Consider the following 17,964-nt stretch of genomic DNA (forward strand, 5'->3'; position numbering starts at 1 on the left):
GTACATTTCCAGGTGTTTGTGTGTCCACTTGAACGGAGCTTTGTGATGCTAGTCAAATGTGCTGCTTACCTGTGGGTGTTAAATGGCATATTCAGCTCTGAGACGTCATTTCACGCCGTTTACGGTCAGATGAAGCATCCGTAGCCTGGGTGAGTGCTGAACCGTTCCGTGTTTGGCCTTTAGAATATTGTTTTCAATCATTCTGAAGTTGTTTCTATTCATAGATGTATAATTTAGAAGCTAATGTTGGTTTTTGATGCAGCAGCGGTCCTGTGGCGACGTTTCATCAGTCTGTCCACATACTAGAGGCTACAGGAGATCGATATGGGAAAGTTCCAGGATAAAGTCTGTGTTTTAACATGTTGGGGTGAGTCAGCGTATTTTATTTGCAGTATGTTGTAAAGGTATAGCAATTATTGCTGTAGATAATGTGCTAGTTCATTTTTATTTACAATAAAGCAACTTTTTTTTGTCAGAAGATGATAAAGCTCAATGTAAAAACAATATATTGCAAGATAGTATTTGTTTAATATCTAAAACATAAAATGTCACCAAATTTAACAGTTACAGCAAAAGCTTAGAATAAATTGTACAGTAAACGTAACTCTGAAGAGATTTAAGAAGACGCTGAGTTTGAGACGAGGAGTTTCACAGACGAGGATCTCTAACACCTTCAGTGTCAAGTTAGGACTTTGAAATTGTTCGTAGGTTGAAGCAAACATGGCAACCCAGCGCTGACTGCTTGATAACAATTTTGTAAATGTAGAGTTTTTAGTCCAATTCACCTTAAAGATTAAAATAGAAAGTATTCTGATCTAAACTGGGATGAAATATGTGTTTTTTGCTGCAATCTGAATAGGCGTGAAAACAACTGCAGTTAACTTGTGTCTGTTGTTCAAATACATACTGACAAATGGCAGTTACTGTGTGTCTGTGTAATAATCAAGGTACAAATTTGTTCATAACAGATTAGAGAAAACTGCAGAAAACAACAGTAGTTCATATTTTATTTCATTCATTGACAAAAAAAAACTATACAAAAACTTCTGAATAAAAAGGAGCAGAAAGAAGAACAAACTTCTGTAATCTTCCCTCTTTATAACAATCAGTTTACAATGAGCTTTAAAACCAAACACAATGACTGTAAAGTCTGAGAGGCCTGCACAGCCACTCTCACTCAAATCAGAGTTTTCTCTCATAACAAACACTATGATACTTCATTTCTTTGTGTTTCAATATTATTCTGGTTGTAATTACATTTCTAAATCATGCGTGTGATTTAGATTCTTTTGATTCCATGTCTAGATTGTTCCATAAATCGACCCCTTTTACAGAAATGCGACTTTCCATTAATTTGCTCAAATCTTGGTTTTATGAAGCTCTCTGTTCCTTCAAAGTTCTACTTTCTCTTTTTGCAAATCTGTTCTGAACATTGACTGGTAAAGTTTCTTTATGAGCTTTATACATAACTTGCAGAATACTATAATCTATTATGTGGTCAAATTTCAACCATTTTAACTGAAGGAATAATGGATTTGTTGGATCTCTATATTTTTTCGACAGATTATTCTTATGACTCTTTTCTGTAAAATGAGAACTGGATGTTTGTCTAACAGGCATTTCCCCAAACTTCAACAGCCAGTCAGATGTGGAACAATCCAAGAATTATAGAATATGTGCAATGCTTTGTTATCCATCAAGTCTTTACTTTGTACACTACAACAATTGCTTTTGATATTTTCACTTTTATATAATTTCTATAGCATGAAGACCCAGAGGACAAACAGTCTGTCTTGCTTTCTTGTCTGCTTGCCTCTCCTCAGCTCTGATGGTAATGTACAACACTGCAGAGCGACAGTATGCCGTCGGGAAAGGCAGTCTGACCTGGAATGGCGCCAGGAACTACTGCCAGGTACACCTGAACTTCAGGTCGTCGATTTTTTCCCCCCTGAATGTTCTTAAAGAAACATTTTTTAACATTTCTTTTTTCCACCAAGAAATCTTCAAAATTTCCCAAAAATGTAAAAAATGTGGACATCAGAAGTTTCACCATGAATATACAGGTCCTTCTCAAAAAATTAGCATATTGTGATAAAGTTCAGTATTTTCTGTAATGTACTGATAAACATTAGACTTTCATATATGTTAGATTCATTACACACAACTGAAGTAGTTCAAGCCCTTTATTGTTTTAATATTGATGATATTGGTCAAAAAGTAAAGAAAAACCAAAAATCCCTATCTCAAAAAATTAGCATATTCCATCCGACCAATAAAAGAAAAGTGTTTTTAATACAAAAAAAAGTCAACCTTCAAATAATTATGTTCACTTATGCACGCAATACTTGGTCGGGAATCCTTTTGCAGAAATGACTGCTTCAATGCGGCGTGGCATGGAGGCAATCAGCCTGTGGCACTGCTGAGGTGTTACGGAGGCCCAGGATGCTTCGATAGCGGCCTTAAGCTCATCCACAGTGGTGGGTCTGGTGACTCTCAACTTCCTCTTCACAATATCTCACAGATTCTCTATGGGGTTCAGGTCAGGAGAGTTGGCAGGCCAATTGAGCACAGCAATACCATGGTCAGTAAACCATTTAGCAGTGGTTTTGGCACTGTGAGCAGGTGCCAGGTCGTGCTGAAAAATGAAATCTTCATCTCCATAAAGCTTTTCAGCAGATGCAAGCATGAAGTGCTCCAAAATCTCCTGATAGCCAGCTGCATTGACCCTGCCCTTGATAAAACACAGTGGACCACCAGCAGCAGCTGACATGGCACCCCGGACCATCACTGATTGTGGGTACTTGACACTGGACTTCAGGCATTTTGGCATTTCCTTCTCCCCAGTCTTCCTCCAGACTCTGGCACCTTGATTTCCGAATGATATGCAAAATTTGCTTTCATCTGAAAAAAGTACTTTGGACCACTGAGCAACAGTCCAGTGCTGCTTCTCTGTCGCCCAGGTCAGGCGCTTCTGCCACTGTTTCTGGTTCAAAAGTGGCTTGACCTGGGGAATGCGGCACCTGTAGCCCATTTCCTGCACATGCCTGTGCACGGTGGCTCTGGATGTTTCTACTCCAGACTCAGTCCACTGCTTCCGCAGGTCCCCCAAGGTCTGGAATCGGCCCTTCTCCACAATCTTCCTCAGGGTCCGGTCACCTCTTGTAGTTGTGCAGCGTTTTCTGCCACACTTTTTCCTTCCCACAGAGGTGCCTTGATACAGCACTCTGAGAACAGCCTATTCGCTCAGAAATTTCTTTCTGTGTCTTACCCTCTTGCTTGAGGGTGTCAATGATGGCCTTCTGGACAGCAGTCAGGTCGGCAGTCTTACCCATGATTGCAGTTTTGAGTAATGAACCAGGCTGGGAGTTTTTAAAGGCCTCAGGAATCTTTTGCAGGTGTTAACTCAGGAGTTAACTTGTTGATTCGGATGATTAGGTTGATAGCTTGTTTAGAGTACCTTTTCATAATATGCTAATTTTTTGAGATAGGGATTTTTGGTTTTTCTTTACTTTTTGGCCAATATCATCAATATTAAAACAATAAAAGGCTTGAACTACTTCGGTTGTGTGTAATGAATCTAACATATATGAAAGTCTAATGTTTATCAGTACATTACAGAAAATACTGAACTTTATCACAATATGCTAATTTTTTGAGAAGGACCTGTATATATACATATATATATATATATATATATATATATATTTATATATTTTACCACATTTTCAAACTTTGAAATGGGCCAATTTTGACCCGCAGGACAACACAAGGGTTAAAAGAAGATAATTTCAAGATTGTTTGACTTAACAAGATATTTAAGATGCATTGTCTTAAAACAAGTCCCTCCATCTTGCTGAAATGTCCCTTGTTCAGTGAATTTATCTTAAATCAAGTGGGATGAGACATTTTCACTAAAACTAAGACAAATAGACTTGGTAAGATTTTGAATTTTTGCAGTGCATGTAAAAATCTTTTCATTCTGAGGGTGTCAGATAGGAGGCAGTAATTGATTTTTCATGGAATGACTCGTACTACAAAGCTTCGGTTATTCTGTCGCATTCCGTGAATTTATTAAAGATGACATTGCTAAGCTGAATGCAGACAAGCCATCCAAAGAAGTCTGACTGCTCAGCTCAGCTATTAAAGAGTGACTGCAGCCTTTCATATCCAATCAGGTCTGCTTCGAAGACCTGGTGACTCTGAGCCACGACAACATCGAGGTGATCGTCAAGATGCTCAACTCTCAGCACTGGATCGGCCTACGGAAGAGCTTCAACTCAACCAGCAACTATACCAGTAACAGCACCATGCCCTGGTCTCACTGGTCCAACGGGGAACCCCTCACCTTCCAGAACTGGTACCCTGGTTGGCCAAAGTTTGAACCCTCTGTCCCAGACAACGACTGCTGCGGCTGCTCATGCAACGGCCCAGCAACAACAACCCCAACGATGAGCAGCTTCACCGACATCACCGATCCGAATGTGACCGACTTAACCACGTTCTGGGAAACCAGCACTGACAACATGACTGTAACTGAAGATTACGTGAACATCACGAGCTCAGTGTTCACAGACACCACGTTCATGACGAGCACACCACTGCCAACGCCAAATGGTTACATTGAGGACTCCTGTGTGGCCATGTACAGCTTTGGGTCTTGGGTTGAAAAAGACTGCTCGGAGCATCTGCCTTTTATTTGTTATGAAGGTAGGACTCTCTTTTGTTTTAGGTTTCAGGGAGCCCAAAAATGACGGTACATATAACTTTTGTGGTCTTATATAATTCATACACACACATAATTTCCCCATTCAAGTATTTATTGAAATAAACAGTACTTTATAATACCAACCATGTATTTACTCTGCCAAGGAACACGGCGAAGTTATGTGACGATTGGCATACGTTTGTCCGTCTGTCTGTCTGTGCGCAACATTACTCAAAAACAGACTAACGGATTTAGAAATGGCACAAGGACCAAGTGATTAGATTTTGGCAGTGATGCGGCTTATAGTCTGGATCCACAGATTTGTTAAAGATTTCCATATCATTGTGAGATAGCGGCACGACTTCATTGTAGCTATGACAACAGATGAGCACTACATCAGCTGCATGCTGACGATCCAATCATTGCAATTCTACTACAAATTGACCGCTGCGGACTTATCAGGACTTATCCGTTGGAAATCATAAAACTACTGAGCAGCCTTGGCAGAGTACTGCGTTCTGAGTGCTTTTCTTGTCAAATATTGTGGGACTTGTCTGTGAAGGTTCTCAGTCATCCAGGTCATCTGAAGGTGAAGGCTTTAGTTCAGGCAACTGGACTTATTCTTGTGCTCTTGAAGATGTTTCGCCTATAAGTCCAGTTGCCTGAACTAAACCCTTCACCGATTGTGGGACTTATTATTTCACAATTCCAACCCAAGTACTAAGGGCTCTGTAAAAAACAAAAACCCACTGATCTTTTAAACTTATGCATCCCTCTATGATCTAATCACCTAGTTTTGATGATGATTAGAAAAACAAATACATTCTAAATGAAGTGATCCACTTTTTAAGGGAATATTCTGAATCTTACTTAGATCAAATTATTCCAGGTGAAGACTGACAGTCTGTTGCAACATGCCTATGGTACACTGAACATGTGTGCTGACTGCTTTTGGAGCAGCTGCACTGCATCACGAAGCTTCCATCCTTATCAATAAACCTGGCTGTACATAGAGTTAGAGCAGCATGTTGAAAGTGTTGCCGATTTAAAACTAACATTACTTTTCCAGCCCATTCTGTAGAACATATTGGTCTGACTGCAACACACTATTGTCCTTTTATAGGGCAAAATAACTCCTATCCAAAAATAAGCATAAGCGCATTTTTCTATGAACTGTCTTGTGAAATCATATGGATTCTTGCCAAAGTTGACCACACAATGATTGAACAGTGGGAGAATAAGACTACAACACAGCATATGCATGGATTTCCTACACTTCATTTTGATGCTTTACTCCTCCTTTTTACCTCTCTTCATGTCTCAGCCAAGCATCAATCTTCTTATTTTCAAACAGATCATTTCTCTGGATATTTTAAAGTCAGCGTGACCAATGTCACCTCAGACAACGCCACTGTGACGTGGCAGTGGGTGTCCGACAGAATCAGCCATTATCGTGTGGCAGTCAAAGGCGTCAAAGACGACAAAGAAATGACTGAGAATAAAACTGATCTGACCCACGACCTTGTTGGCCTCACACCAGGCACTAACTACGTAGTCCATGTGTTCCCTTTTAAGTGTGGGAGAGAACTGAAGCCAGAGAATTTCACTTTCTACACCGGTGAGTTACATCTGGCTGCATTGAAGTGACACTCTTCCTCTTCCTATATAAATGTATATTTGCCTTTATCGTATGCACTGGCGTTCAAAAATTTGGAGTCATCCAGACAATTTCATGTTTCCCATGAAAACTCACACTTTTATGCATGTGCTAGCATAACTGCACAAGGGTTTTCTAATCATCAGTTAGCCTTTCAACACCATTAGCTAACACAACGTAGCATTAGAACACAGGAGTGATGGTTGCTGGAAATGTTCGTACTTCATCCTGCTAAAACTGTACTTCTCTTGTTAACTTTCAGAATAAATACTGGCAAATTAACATTGTTTTTCAAACACATGCAGCTCTGACTTTATCTCCTTTTTTTTTTTTTTTTTTTTTTTTAGAGCCCAACAAAGTTCAAAACCTCACAATCACCAACGTGACAGAAAGATCCATCCAAGTGAACTGGAGCAAACCAGATGGAAATCTGGATTTCTATGTTATTAGGGTTGGTGATGAGCAATTAAACACTACCACAGAAGGTATAGAAGTTGCTGGTTTGACGCCTGGAACCTCTTACACATTGTTTGTCCTCTCAGAAGTCGAGGACCGCTCAGTGTGGAGTGAAGAATCTAACATCACAGTGTATACCAGTGAGTTTATGTCACACATATGTTAATTATTAGGATGCAGAGTTATCACTATGTAATACACAGTGCACATTTTTTTACAGGCTGTTTAAATGAATTTTTCGGTCACAGGGAGCTTAAACAGGAAGTGTGCTGTATATTTGATACCACTGTAAGCACACCAAATGAGGAAGAGGCTTTTGCATCTCATTTATTGCTCACATAATATGAAATTCAAAACAGCAAAGGCAAATTAGCAGCACACCTGACCTGAACAGTGACATCTACCAAGTTTTACTGGGGGCTGTAACCAGTACACACAGCGATGTTGTCTGTTTATCTCTTTGTTGTTTCTTTCAGAACCTTCTAAAGTGTCCAGCCTGAATGTTTCTGACAATACCAATCACTCAGTGTTTGTCCACTGGGGGCAACCTGAAGGAAACTTCACAGGTTTCTTGGTGAAGGTTCTGAACAGCGCTGATGAGTATGTATCCTATCCGTCGATAGCTAGTACAGAAAGTGTTTGTAAATTTTTTGCCGGCGTTTCTTATGATAAACCAGCTGAGTCTGCTTATCTAACACGGAGTGAGTTTGAAACAGTGACTGTACACTGGAAAAAATGCCCCTCTCAAAACACGAAAAAAAACTCATTGCATTTTTGAAAAAAATGGAAAAATCTGCCAACAGAACACGTGAAAAATGGCTTGGTAAGATTTCTTGAAATAAGATACAATGTGTAGAATATTGGGATCTTAAAATTAGCTGTGAAAACTTATTTTAACCTCTATTTTACCAGGACTGTCAGGCTTAGGTGTCTTAAAATAAGCTAGGTATGCTAAAAAATAGTTTTTCATTCAAAAATAGATTTTTGCTTTTATGTATCCTCCTAATTTGAGATGTATTAACTCTCCTGTTGTCCTCATTTACAGCCACCAAGAAAATATTGTTTTCTTGTCTGAAAAAAATCTAAAAAAAAAAAATCAGCAAAAGAATTTCCCCAATTTCTGAAAATTATCAAAATCGTCAGGAAGAGAATTCCAATAATTCCTTAAAAGTTTCTCTCAAAAGTTTGATTTAAAAAAAGTCCCCCATATTTGGCAAGAAAATTCTTGTAAATATTTTCAAAAATTGAGAAAAAAATCTTCCAAAAAATTCCTAAAAATATCTAAAGTGATTACATATATATCAGTAAAATTTCGGATTTTTTCTTTAAGAACATTGTGTATCCAGTGAATTTCACTGGATTTTGATAGATTTTTATGGGAATGTTCTTAAGAAACATTTTCAACATTTCTTTTTTTCCCACCAAAAATGTTCCAAGATTTCCGAAAAATGTTGAAAATGTGGACATCAGAAGTTTCACTGTGAAAACATATTTCTTTTTCAACATTTTCAAATTTGACCCACGGGATGACACGAGGGTTAAACTTATTTTGAGTTTTCTTGTAAAATTCATCTCAAAACAAGATTATTTCAAGATTGTTTGACTTAACAAGACATTTAAGATGCATTGTCTTAAAACAAAAAGGGGGTTGCCATCAGTTTTTCGTAAAATATCTTTTACTGAAGAAGCCTGAATGTCACATAAAAGGTCCTCAACGACCTAAAACAGAAGTCCTGTGGCTTTTTCTGAAGCTCCTTTTATTTTCAACCTATAGTTTGGTTTCTGTAACTGTGGTCATGAGAGATCCACATCCATAGTGAATGTGAGACTCTAACCTATATGAGGACAGCAGCACTCATATAGAAGTCAGCGGAAAAACTCACTGTAGCCACTTAAAAAAACATCAATGTCAGTTTAAGTGTGAACTAAATGTAGTTAAGTTTTTACCATGTTACCCTTTTCGTCATTAGATTTTTGACATTTTGAACTTGGAGCTGAACCCATTTTATCCATCTATGCTCTCTTAAGCGCTTCAAAGTTCATTTTACTTCTCAGAACTCAGGAGTAGCTGGCCCACCACTACTCCAATGACTTTATTTGTTTGTGTTACTGTGTGACTTTGGGGCTTTAGAAAAACCGATATGTTGAAGTCACAGAGGTAGACCAGCAGCTCTGTTATTGCCAGTGAGCTGCTTATTGGGGATAGTTGGTTTTGTTTATTATGGTTTCTATGTGTAAATTTGAAGGCCTTAATTTCAACTTTTTAAATTAATAGCTCATTTGTTCGAGAATATAATATAGAACGCTCCTGACCTTAACATTTAAATTAGTGAGTTTTATTTGTATTAGGCCAAATTTAGTCGCGTTTTCTGCATTTAAAATACCCAGGTAAATTTACAGAAAAATACTTTATTGGGGTCTTAACTTTTAATATGTAGATTAGTCGGATGCATTTTGTGACATAGAATATTTTGGGGTCCTTACCTTTATATTTAAACTTGTTACTTAAATCTGCAATGCCAGTCTTATTGTGCCACTGGGAAGCACTTTGGTTCATTGGGCGTTGTTTTAAGAGTTGTGGTGACTTGATTCGACTGTGTTCTGCAAGGCAACCTGACTGTGTTTTTTAACTAAATCTAGTGGCTCTGAAACGAGCAACATACCTGCTTCCTGTCCCTGTCAGAATAGGCTGTATAACAGCAAGGTATCAGGAATATATTTTAAATTTAGCTCCCTTTGCTCTGCCGAGTTCAGCAAAAGTAATTGCAAAGAGGTGGGACATGATGACACTGCTTCAACAAAACCTGTTGTTTGAGGAGTTCAGCCAGATTACCTGAAATACTTTGTATTAATGTAAACCTTGAATGTCTGTAGTGGTCCCTCACTGCACAGAACAGCTGCACAACTAGCAAGAGTTTGGCAGGGGAAAGCTTTTATCTTGTAAACTATGATTGATAAGTTCACATTTTTCTTCCTTTCCAGCTTGTTTAACCTGGGGTTTCTTCTTGTGTTACTTGTCCTATCTAATTTAACTTTATAGACGTCTGCTTTCAGAGAATTTAACTCACTGAGTAGGTTTTTACAGATTGAAATTACAACCAATGCAGAGAGAAGAGAAGTGATTTTACAAGCTATTTATATATATTTGAGTTTATGACAAATGCAGCAGCAGTTTTACTTTGATATTTCTGAAGTAACTGTTTCTCTTCCTTCCAGGATATTGTTTAATGACACGGTGGACCGAACTGTGCGTGAGTTACCAGTAGAAACCCTGCCGATGGGCACCAGGATCACCATTGTAGTGACTGCTCTGGCTAATGTTAGTCTGGAGGGAGACAACACAACCATCACCACGTACACTGGTAGCTCCTGTTTGACCGCTTCGTTGATCCACAGAAACTTTCTCATGCTGTGTTTAGTGTCACTAATCTGACTTTGTGTCTCCTACGTAGCCCCGGGACCGATTTCAAACCTGATTGCGACCACAAGCAATAGCTCCCTTACAGCCAGCTGGGCCTTCGATGAGGGGAATTATTCACATTTTGCTGTCAGGCTTTGGTTGGATGGGACACAGGAAGAAGCAGAATGTAACGAAACAAAAAAAACTACGGTGACATTTGATGAACTGAAGACTGCAGCCAATTACACTGTAGATGTCCACGCTGTTAGTGGACATCTCCAAGGCCCGTCAATGAAAGTCTCCAAGTTTACCTGTGAGTTGTTTTGTATTTAAGGTTATAATCAATGGGATTTTAATCCTGGTTTATTTACCAGTACCTGTGGTAACAGATTCAAGATTTAAGATTCAAGAACTTTATTGTCATATACACAACAGAAACAGGGGGGTTACCTTGAGTAATGAAATTCTCATTTTGCCAGTTCCCTTCACACTACGGAAATAACAAATAAAATGAAATCAGAATAGAGTATAACAAAAATAAGATAAAATAACAATAGTTTTGAAAAATAAATTATTTGTGCAAATGTTAGCATCTTGTGCAATGCTGTCACACTGGAAAAAATACCCCTCTCAAAGCAAGAAAAAAAAATATTTCAAGCAACTTTTACCTTGAAATAAGTGCAAAAATCTGCTAATAGAACAAGTGAAAAATGGCTTGGTAAAATTTTTTGAAATAAGATATGATATTTAGAATACTAAGATCTCAAAATTAGCTGGGAAAACTTATTTTTAGCTATATTTTACAAGGAGTGTCAAGGTTAGGTGTCTTAACCCTCCTGTTGTCCTCATTTATGACATCAAAAAATATTACTTCCTTGTTTGAAAAAAAATCCAAAAATGCAGCAAAAAAATCCCCAAATTTATAAAAAAATTTGCAAAATCTTTAGGAAGAAAATTCCTTAAAAGTTTCCCTTAAAAATTGTATTTAAAAAAATAAATCCCAAAATTTGGCAAGAAATAAATGAAAATTGCAAATATTTTTCAAAAAATGAATAAAAACTTCCAAAAAAAATCCCAAAAATATCTAAAGTGATTACAGATACTATATCAGTAAAACTTCTAATATTTTCTTTAAGAACATTCAGAAAAAAAAATCAACCAAAATCCAGCGAATTTCGCTGGATTTTGGTTGATTTTTTTTTTCTGAATGTTCTTAAAGAAACATTTTTTGTCAACATTTTTGTTTTCCATCAAAAAATGTTCACAAATTTCCCCCGAAATATTGAAAATGTGGACATTTTCCCCTGTGAAAATATGTATTTTCTCCACACATTTTCAAACTTTTAAACGGATCAATTTGACCCGGAGGATGACACGAGGGTTAAATCAAGATAATTTCAAGATCGTTTGACTTAACAAGATATTTAAGATGCATTGTCTTCAAACAAGACCCTCCATCTTGCTGAAATGTCACTTGTTAAGAGAATTTATCTTAAATCAAGTGGGATGAGACATTTGCACTAAAAATAAAACAAATAGACTTGGTAAGATTTTGAGTTTTTGCAGTGCATATGGGGACAATACAATACTGTCATATGTAAACAGGCATTGATTTGTGCAAACGCTGATATGTGGAAGAATAAAAATCAACCAAAATCCAGCGGAATTCGCTGGATTTATTGGTAGATTTTTTTCTGAGTATTCTTAAAGTATATATCTGAAGTTTTATTGATAAATATATAACCACTTTAGATATTTATGGGATTTTTGGGGGGAGATTTTTCTTCATTTTTTGAAAATATTTACATTTGCCATGTTTTTTTTTTGTTTTTTTTATTTTTATTTCTTGCCTAATTTGGGGATTTGTTTTTTTTAAAAATAAAATTTTTTAAGGGAAACTTTTAAGGAATTTTCTTCCTAAAGATTTTGCAAATTTTTATAAATTTGGGGATTTTTTTTGCTGAATTTTTGGATTTTTTTCAGACATAGAAATAATATTTTTGTTGCTGTAAATGAGGATAACAGGAGCGTTAAGACAATCCTAGTAAAATATAGCTTAAAATCAGTTTTCCCACCTAATTTTAACATCTTAATGTTCTAAATATCATATCTTATTTTAAGAAATCTTACCAAATCATTTTCACTTGTTCTATTGGCAGATTTTTTGGACTTATTTCAAGGTAAAAGTTCTTTGAAATAACTTTTTTTTCCTTGTTTTGAGAGGGGTGTATTGGTCTCTCCTCTTCCTTGGGTTGATAATCATCTCCTTAATTTTCTAGCAAACAGCTAGCTTGACTTCATGCTACATTATTATTGTATCATTACTAATAAAGCACATAGAGGACACACATACAGTTATACTAAAATAAGTCACTCTTATTACACTACAAGATGAAAATACCTTTCCAATAATCTGGCAGCATCTGAACATGTCAGCGTCGTGTCTGAATGAGTACTTGGGTCACTTTTCTGTAAAGGTTGTCATAGCAATGCTACTAGGTCTGCCCATGTAAGATTTATGCATCATTTTCAGCACGGCACATACAGTATCTGATCGCATGTCATCACATTAATGGATAGGCGTGCACAAGTAATAGTACTCTGAGTTGTGTGAAGTGATTTAGTGAACTTTATTCCCTGTTTCAGCACCGATGCTGATCCCAAAACATCAGATCTAAAAACAGAGTCGCAGTTAAATCATTGGTTCTCAGGTTGAGCCCTAAGCTCGATCACATCAGTCATGATAGTTCTTTTTTTTACTATTAGTAAAGTAGTAGTTAAATTACCATCATACGTAGAATTTTCAGCGTTTAGGACATTATAAACAAACTGAAGTATTACTTATTCGGACAGTTTGATAGGCTTGCTGCTAGTTTAGGTTTAGTCTTAAATCTATGAGTACATTTTTATGCATTATACATTACTTGTGCTGTTCAGTCTCACTTGAATGACAAATATGTGAACACCGTGGCTCTTTTCATCACTGTGAGTCATCACTGATTGATCAAGCCAGCCAGCAATCTTACATGTTCTCCCTCTAAAAATTCTAAAGAAAATCCTTTTGCTACAAATTAATCTGACAAATCACGATCTCATTTTCTCTCTCTTTCCTCGTTCCAGTGCCATCTCCACCGACAAATGCCAATGCCACTTTTGTCAACAAAAGCGCAATCACCTTTACCTGGACCCCCCCTAAGAACATAGCAAAAGCCACGTACCTTGTTGAACTCAACTCCACCTTCTATAGTCAGAGTTGGTCTGACAAGATCATTGACGAAACCAGCTATACTTTTTCTAACCTGACATCAGGAACCAAATACTGTTTTGAAGTGCTTGTATTGGGAGGTGAACAGGAAAGTTCCCCAGCAAGCAGGTGTACTGTGACAGGTGAGACGCTCTGAAAGGCCAGACTGCTGGGTCTGAACCCTTTAGCTTATTAGTAATTATGTGCGTCCAATTAATACTACCAATCCATTTTCTGGAAGCAAATTTGTGGACATTTTCTACATATATATATATATATACACGATTTTAAGAACTGATTACAAAGGCAGCTGATAAGATATCTTAACCAGGTTTGTTTTATTGTAATCAGTGTTTGTCAAAGTTTTTTCTACCTCATTTATTACACCTCTATATGGGCATCATTAGTTGCACGAAGCACATCAAGGCGGTACTCGATTTCTTGCCATGTTTGCTGTAGCTTAGCCTCATCGATGGCGGCAATGGCACCAGAAATCTTTAGCTTCAACTCAGTAATGTCTCGTATCTTTGCTCGATACGCGATATCTTGAACATAACCCCATAGAAAGAAGTCCAAGGGAGTGATATCTGGTGAACGTGGTGGCTAAGGAAATAGCCCATCCCTTCTAATCCGCCGGTCTGGAAATGTTTGATTGATGTTGACCCAACACTGTCCCTGTCTCCATAAAAGGACGTGATGGTGGATCTCTTTCATACTTTGTTCTGTAGTTTCACCGAGTCTGCACATCAGATTTTGGCTCAATAAACCATGCTGCACATTGTGCCTTCTCTTGAGGAGTAGCCATTGTTTTAGGGGTTTCACAATTTTGATGTGATTACAAACTTTAATAAACACTGATTACAATAAAAACAAATCCGGTCGGGATATCGTAAGAGACTTTATGGATATAAACATGCATATGTGTATGTATGTGTATAGCATTCAGTGCTTTTTATTTATTTGTTTTATTTTAGCTTTTGTAGATTAATACTGAAGATTAACACTTTGTTTGGTTTACTACATAATTCCATATGTATTCTTTTAGAATTTGGATGTCAGTATTAATCTGCAATGTACAAAATAATTGAATAAAAAAACATTAGTTGAGAAGGTATTCTAGCTGGAAACAGCTGATGATTAGAAAACCCTTGTGCAGTTATGTTAGCACATGAATAAAAGTGTGAGTTTCCATGGAAAACATGAAATTGTCTGGGTGACCTCAACTTTATGAACGGTAGTGTATATTGATATTAGTGTTTAAAATTAAATAGCGTATTACCTGATAATGTTTTTGAACAGAAACACATAATATTTCTCAACCTTAAAAAGCATTAGAGGGAATATCTTTAAAATAAAGCTCCAGGTGACAGTCTCTTGAAGCTTGTTAAGACACTAGAAAGTGAAAAAAAACTTATCAAAGCGAAAGGACGCTGTTTTGAAGAATCTAAAACTGAGGTTGCTGTGTGAACATTTTTGTCTTTTTTTACATAAATCCATGTGGGCTCATTCATAGTTTTTTTTTTTTTTTTTAAATTGACTCGTCTTGGTCATACATATGGTTGCTAACCTTTGACCACAGTGGACAGAAATAGTGCTCCACATGCAAATTTAACACGTTCTGTTTGTTCCCCAGAAACCGAGGAAAGGCAAATCAGCTTGTCGATGCTGTGCTCTTCTGCAGAAACTCTCCTCTGTGATAACAGCACCACAAGGACACGTGTTTTCAAACAGGTAGACTACGGTAAAACTAACGCATGGTTTAGAAGGTAACAAGAAAAATATGCAAAATACTACTGCTAAAATAGAATAGGCTCTTGAAGTAGCTATTTGGAGTATGTGTGGGGGGAAAATGGCTCAGTTTTGTGTTTTATAGGTGGTTTAAAAGTCATCTTTGCTTTGTGTTTTGTTGCAGTTGAAAGATCATTTCTCCGAGCTGTTGAAGGACGACATTGTTTGGACCCTGGAGGCAACTGAAGTATAAAAAACTATATCTGTTTTATAAATGTGTTGGTGAAGGCATATCTCCTGTCATGTTGTTTTTTTCTGGCCAACTTTTTGCGCCGCATATAAAAAAGGATACATGCATTGATTCAATAATAATAATCAAAATACTGTTCATATCTTAATCATGTGTTACATTTCTCTTAGTTTATTTGCGTTTTTCCTTCATCTGAACATATGTTCCATTTACTATTATTATGTTTTGTTGTTGCAAACTTTATTTCTACAACACGTTTCAAAACCAAGTTGCAAAGTGCTTTACAAAAACATGCAAAAATAAAACATTATAAAACACTTAAAATAGTACACAAATGCCTATCTGTCCAGGTTTTTACAGTTTGACTCAGCTGTTCTCATTGTAAGGAGGGATTTGTTTTGCAGTGCTAAAACAGCTGAACCATGGTCCCCATTTGCTTTAAACCTACACCATAAATTTTAGATTATTATTATTCAGGACAATAAATAAAACAAATGCACTGCAAAAACTCCAAATCTTATAAAGTGTTTTTGTGTTATTTTTAGTCAAAATGTCTCATCTCACTTGATTTAAGATAAATTCTCTTAGCAAGTGACATTCTAGCAAGATGGAGGGACTTCTTTTAATACAACACAGCTTAAATATTTTGTTAAGTCAAAAAATCCTGAATTGATCTTGTTTTGAGTTGAGTTTAACCCTCATGTTGTCCTGCGGGTCAACTTAACCTGTTTAAACGTCTGAAAATGTGGGGGGGAAAACCATATTTTCACAGTGAAACTTCTGATGTCCACAAATTTTCAACGTTTTTGGGAACTCTTTAAACATTTTTTGGTGAAAAAAAGAGAAATGTTAAAAATGTTTAATAAGAACATTCACAAAAAATCGTTTTCTTGCCAAATTTGAGGGATTTTTTTTTTAAATAAAAATTTTAAGGGAATCTTTTAAGGAATTATTGGAGTTTTCTTCCTGAGGTTTTGCAAATTTTCATAAATTTGGGGATTTTTTTGCTGATTTTTTTTTTCAGACAAGGAAACAATATTTTTTGTTTCCCATAAATGAAGACAGCAGGAGGGTTAAAACATCTCAAATTAGGAGGTTACATGAAAGCGAAAATCTATTTTCGAGTGAAAAGCTGCTTCTTTTTTTTTCTTTTTTTTTTTTTAAACATATCTGGCTTATTTTAAGACACCTAAGCTTAACAATCCTGGTAAAATGTAACTTAAAATAAGTTTTCCCAGCTAATTTTAAGATCTCAATATTCTAAATATCACATCTTATTTCAAGAAATCTTACTAAGCCATTTTTCACTTGTTCTATTGGCAGATTTTTTTTTCCACTTATTTCAAAGTAAAAGCTCCTGCAAAAAAATTTTTTCTTGTTTTGAGAGGGGAATTTTTTACAGTGTAAACTTTTGTGTCAGTGCACTATGAGGAACTAAGAAAAAGCAATAGATTGATACACTCAAAATTGGATGTACTAGATTTAAAATTACAAGCCAGTAGGAGGTCAGATCTCAGTTTTATTTGTTTCATAATGATTTAATCTATTTTTCTTTTCATGGTGTGGAATATTTATGACGGATGTTTTAAATAAATGTATTCAAAACTCTTTATGCCTTTAATTCTATTACTCTAATAATGTTTGTGTAAGGTTTACTCTACTTCTTCCTCCCAGCACTTGATGTACATGACACAATATTTTTGCGTGAGTAACACATACGCCCCTTTTCCTCTTTCTTTTTGGGAATCTTCTTTATTCCATTTTCAAACAGACAATAGACAATGGGCCAGATGTCCTACTGTAAGGGTCAGGTCATTGCAATTAAGATTTTAAATAAATGTAAAACAAGAACACAGAAAGGGAAAAACAGAAAGAAACAAAGAATAAATAGGGTTTTTTTTTGCACCTTTTATCATAAAGAAGTGGACTTAACACCTCAAAGGGAGAATTCCCTGTACCTTTAGGCATCTGTTACAGTGAGGAGAGGAGAATCTAAAGTCTCATAAAAACGAAACAAACACCACAGGAACTGGGTTGCTATTTCTGATTCGTGCTTGTGTTGGCTGATTCTGGTGTGAATGTACTGTAAATATAGACACATGTGACTCGGTAACACGTGGAGGTGTTAAACATGTTAAGATGATGTTGTTCACACCCTGCCAGCTTCGTCTACTAAAGTGAAGCTCTGTGCTTCATTTTTTTGGGCTCTCTTGTCGAAAAGGGCAGTTTCAGTTTGAGGAAGGGGTGGAGCAGCAACAATCTATACCGTTAAATGTGTGAAAATGAGAAGAAGTTGGAAATATGAGTCCACGAACATGAAACAGTTGAAGTGAAAGGACAACCAGCTTCAAGCAGCGGCATGAATTCATCGCTGGGAAACATGGACGATGCCAATAGGGAAACATCAGCAGGTTAGTTTGAAGCTGCACCTCCTGGCTCAAGGGGAGTCAGAAAACTCTGAGTTTCTCCGTAAATGGGATACACTCAACGAACAAGGATTAAAGTGAAATTCTTTGCAAGTAGT

General features: G+C 36.6%; 1 protein-coding gene across 2 annotated transcripts; it reads left to right on the plus strand.

The window, feature by feature from the left end:
- Positions 1-32: 32 nt before the first annotated feature.
- Positions 33-17,048, plus strand: LOC110962687 (fibronectin). 2 transcript variants are annotated; one of them, XM_022210688.2, is made up of 11 exons: positions 33-367; positions 1,824-1,912; positions 4,176-4,707; positions 6,060-6,323; positions 6,710-6,958; positions 7,295-7,418; positions 10,035-10,180; positions 10,271-10,531; positions 13,339-13,605; positions 15,096-15,193; positions 15,375-17,048. In XM_022210688.2, exons 1-11 carry the CDS (start codon positions 325-327, stop codon positions 15,441-15,443), a joined length of 2,142 nt encoding a protein of 713 aa, XP_022066380.2. In that variant the 5' UTR covers positions 33-324; the 3' UTR covers positions 15,444-17,048. The 2 variants fall into 2 exon arrangements, with proteins under 2 accessions (XP_022066380.2, XP_051799923.1); XM_051943963.1 differs by lacking the exons at positions 10,271-10,531; positions 13,339-13,605; positions 15,096-15,193; positions 15,375-17,048 and having other exon boundaries at positions 6,710-6,813; positions 6,905-6,958; positions 10,035-10,165.
- The last annotated feature ends 916 nt before the right edge of the window (positions 17,049-17,964 follow it).

The sequence above is a fragment of the Acanthochromis polyacanthus genome, chromosome 23, assembly GCF_021347895.1.
Source record: "Acanthochromis polyacanthus isolate Apoly-LR-REF ecotype Palm Island chromosome 23, KAUST_Apoly_ChrSc, whole genome shotgun sequence".
Lineage (NCBI taxonomy): Eukaryota > Metazoa > Chordata > Actinopteri > Pomacentridae > Acanthochromis > Acanthochromis polyacanthus.

What these genes read in the sequence shown, in the direction of transcription:
- LOC110962687 (XM_022210688.2), top strand. Translation starts at nt 325, where the DNA reads ATGGGAAAGTTCCAGGATAAAGTCTGTGTTTTAACATGTTGGG. An exon ending in GCCTTTTATTTGTTATGAAG is followed by an intron (nt 4,708 to 6,059) that starts GTAGGACTCTCT and finishes ATTTTCAAACAG; the next exon opens with ATCATTTCTCTGGATATTTT. An exon ending in GGACACGTGTTTTCAAACAG is followed by an intron (nt 15,194 to 15,374) that starts GTAGACTACGGT and finishes GTTTTGTTGCAG; the next exon opens with TTGAAAGATCATTTCTCCGA.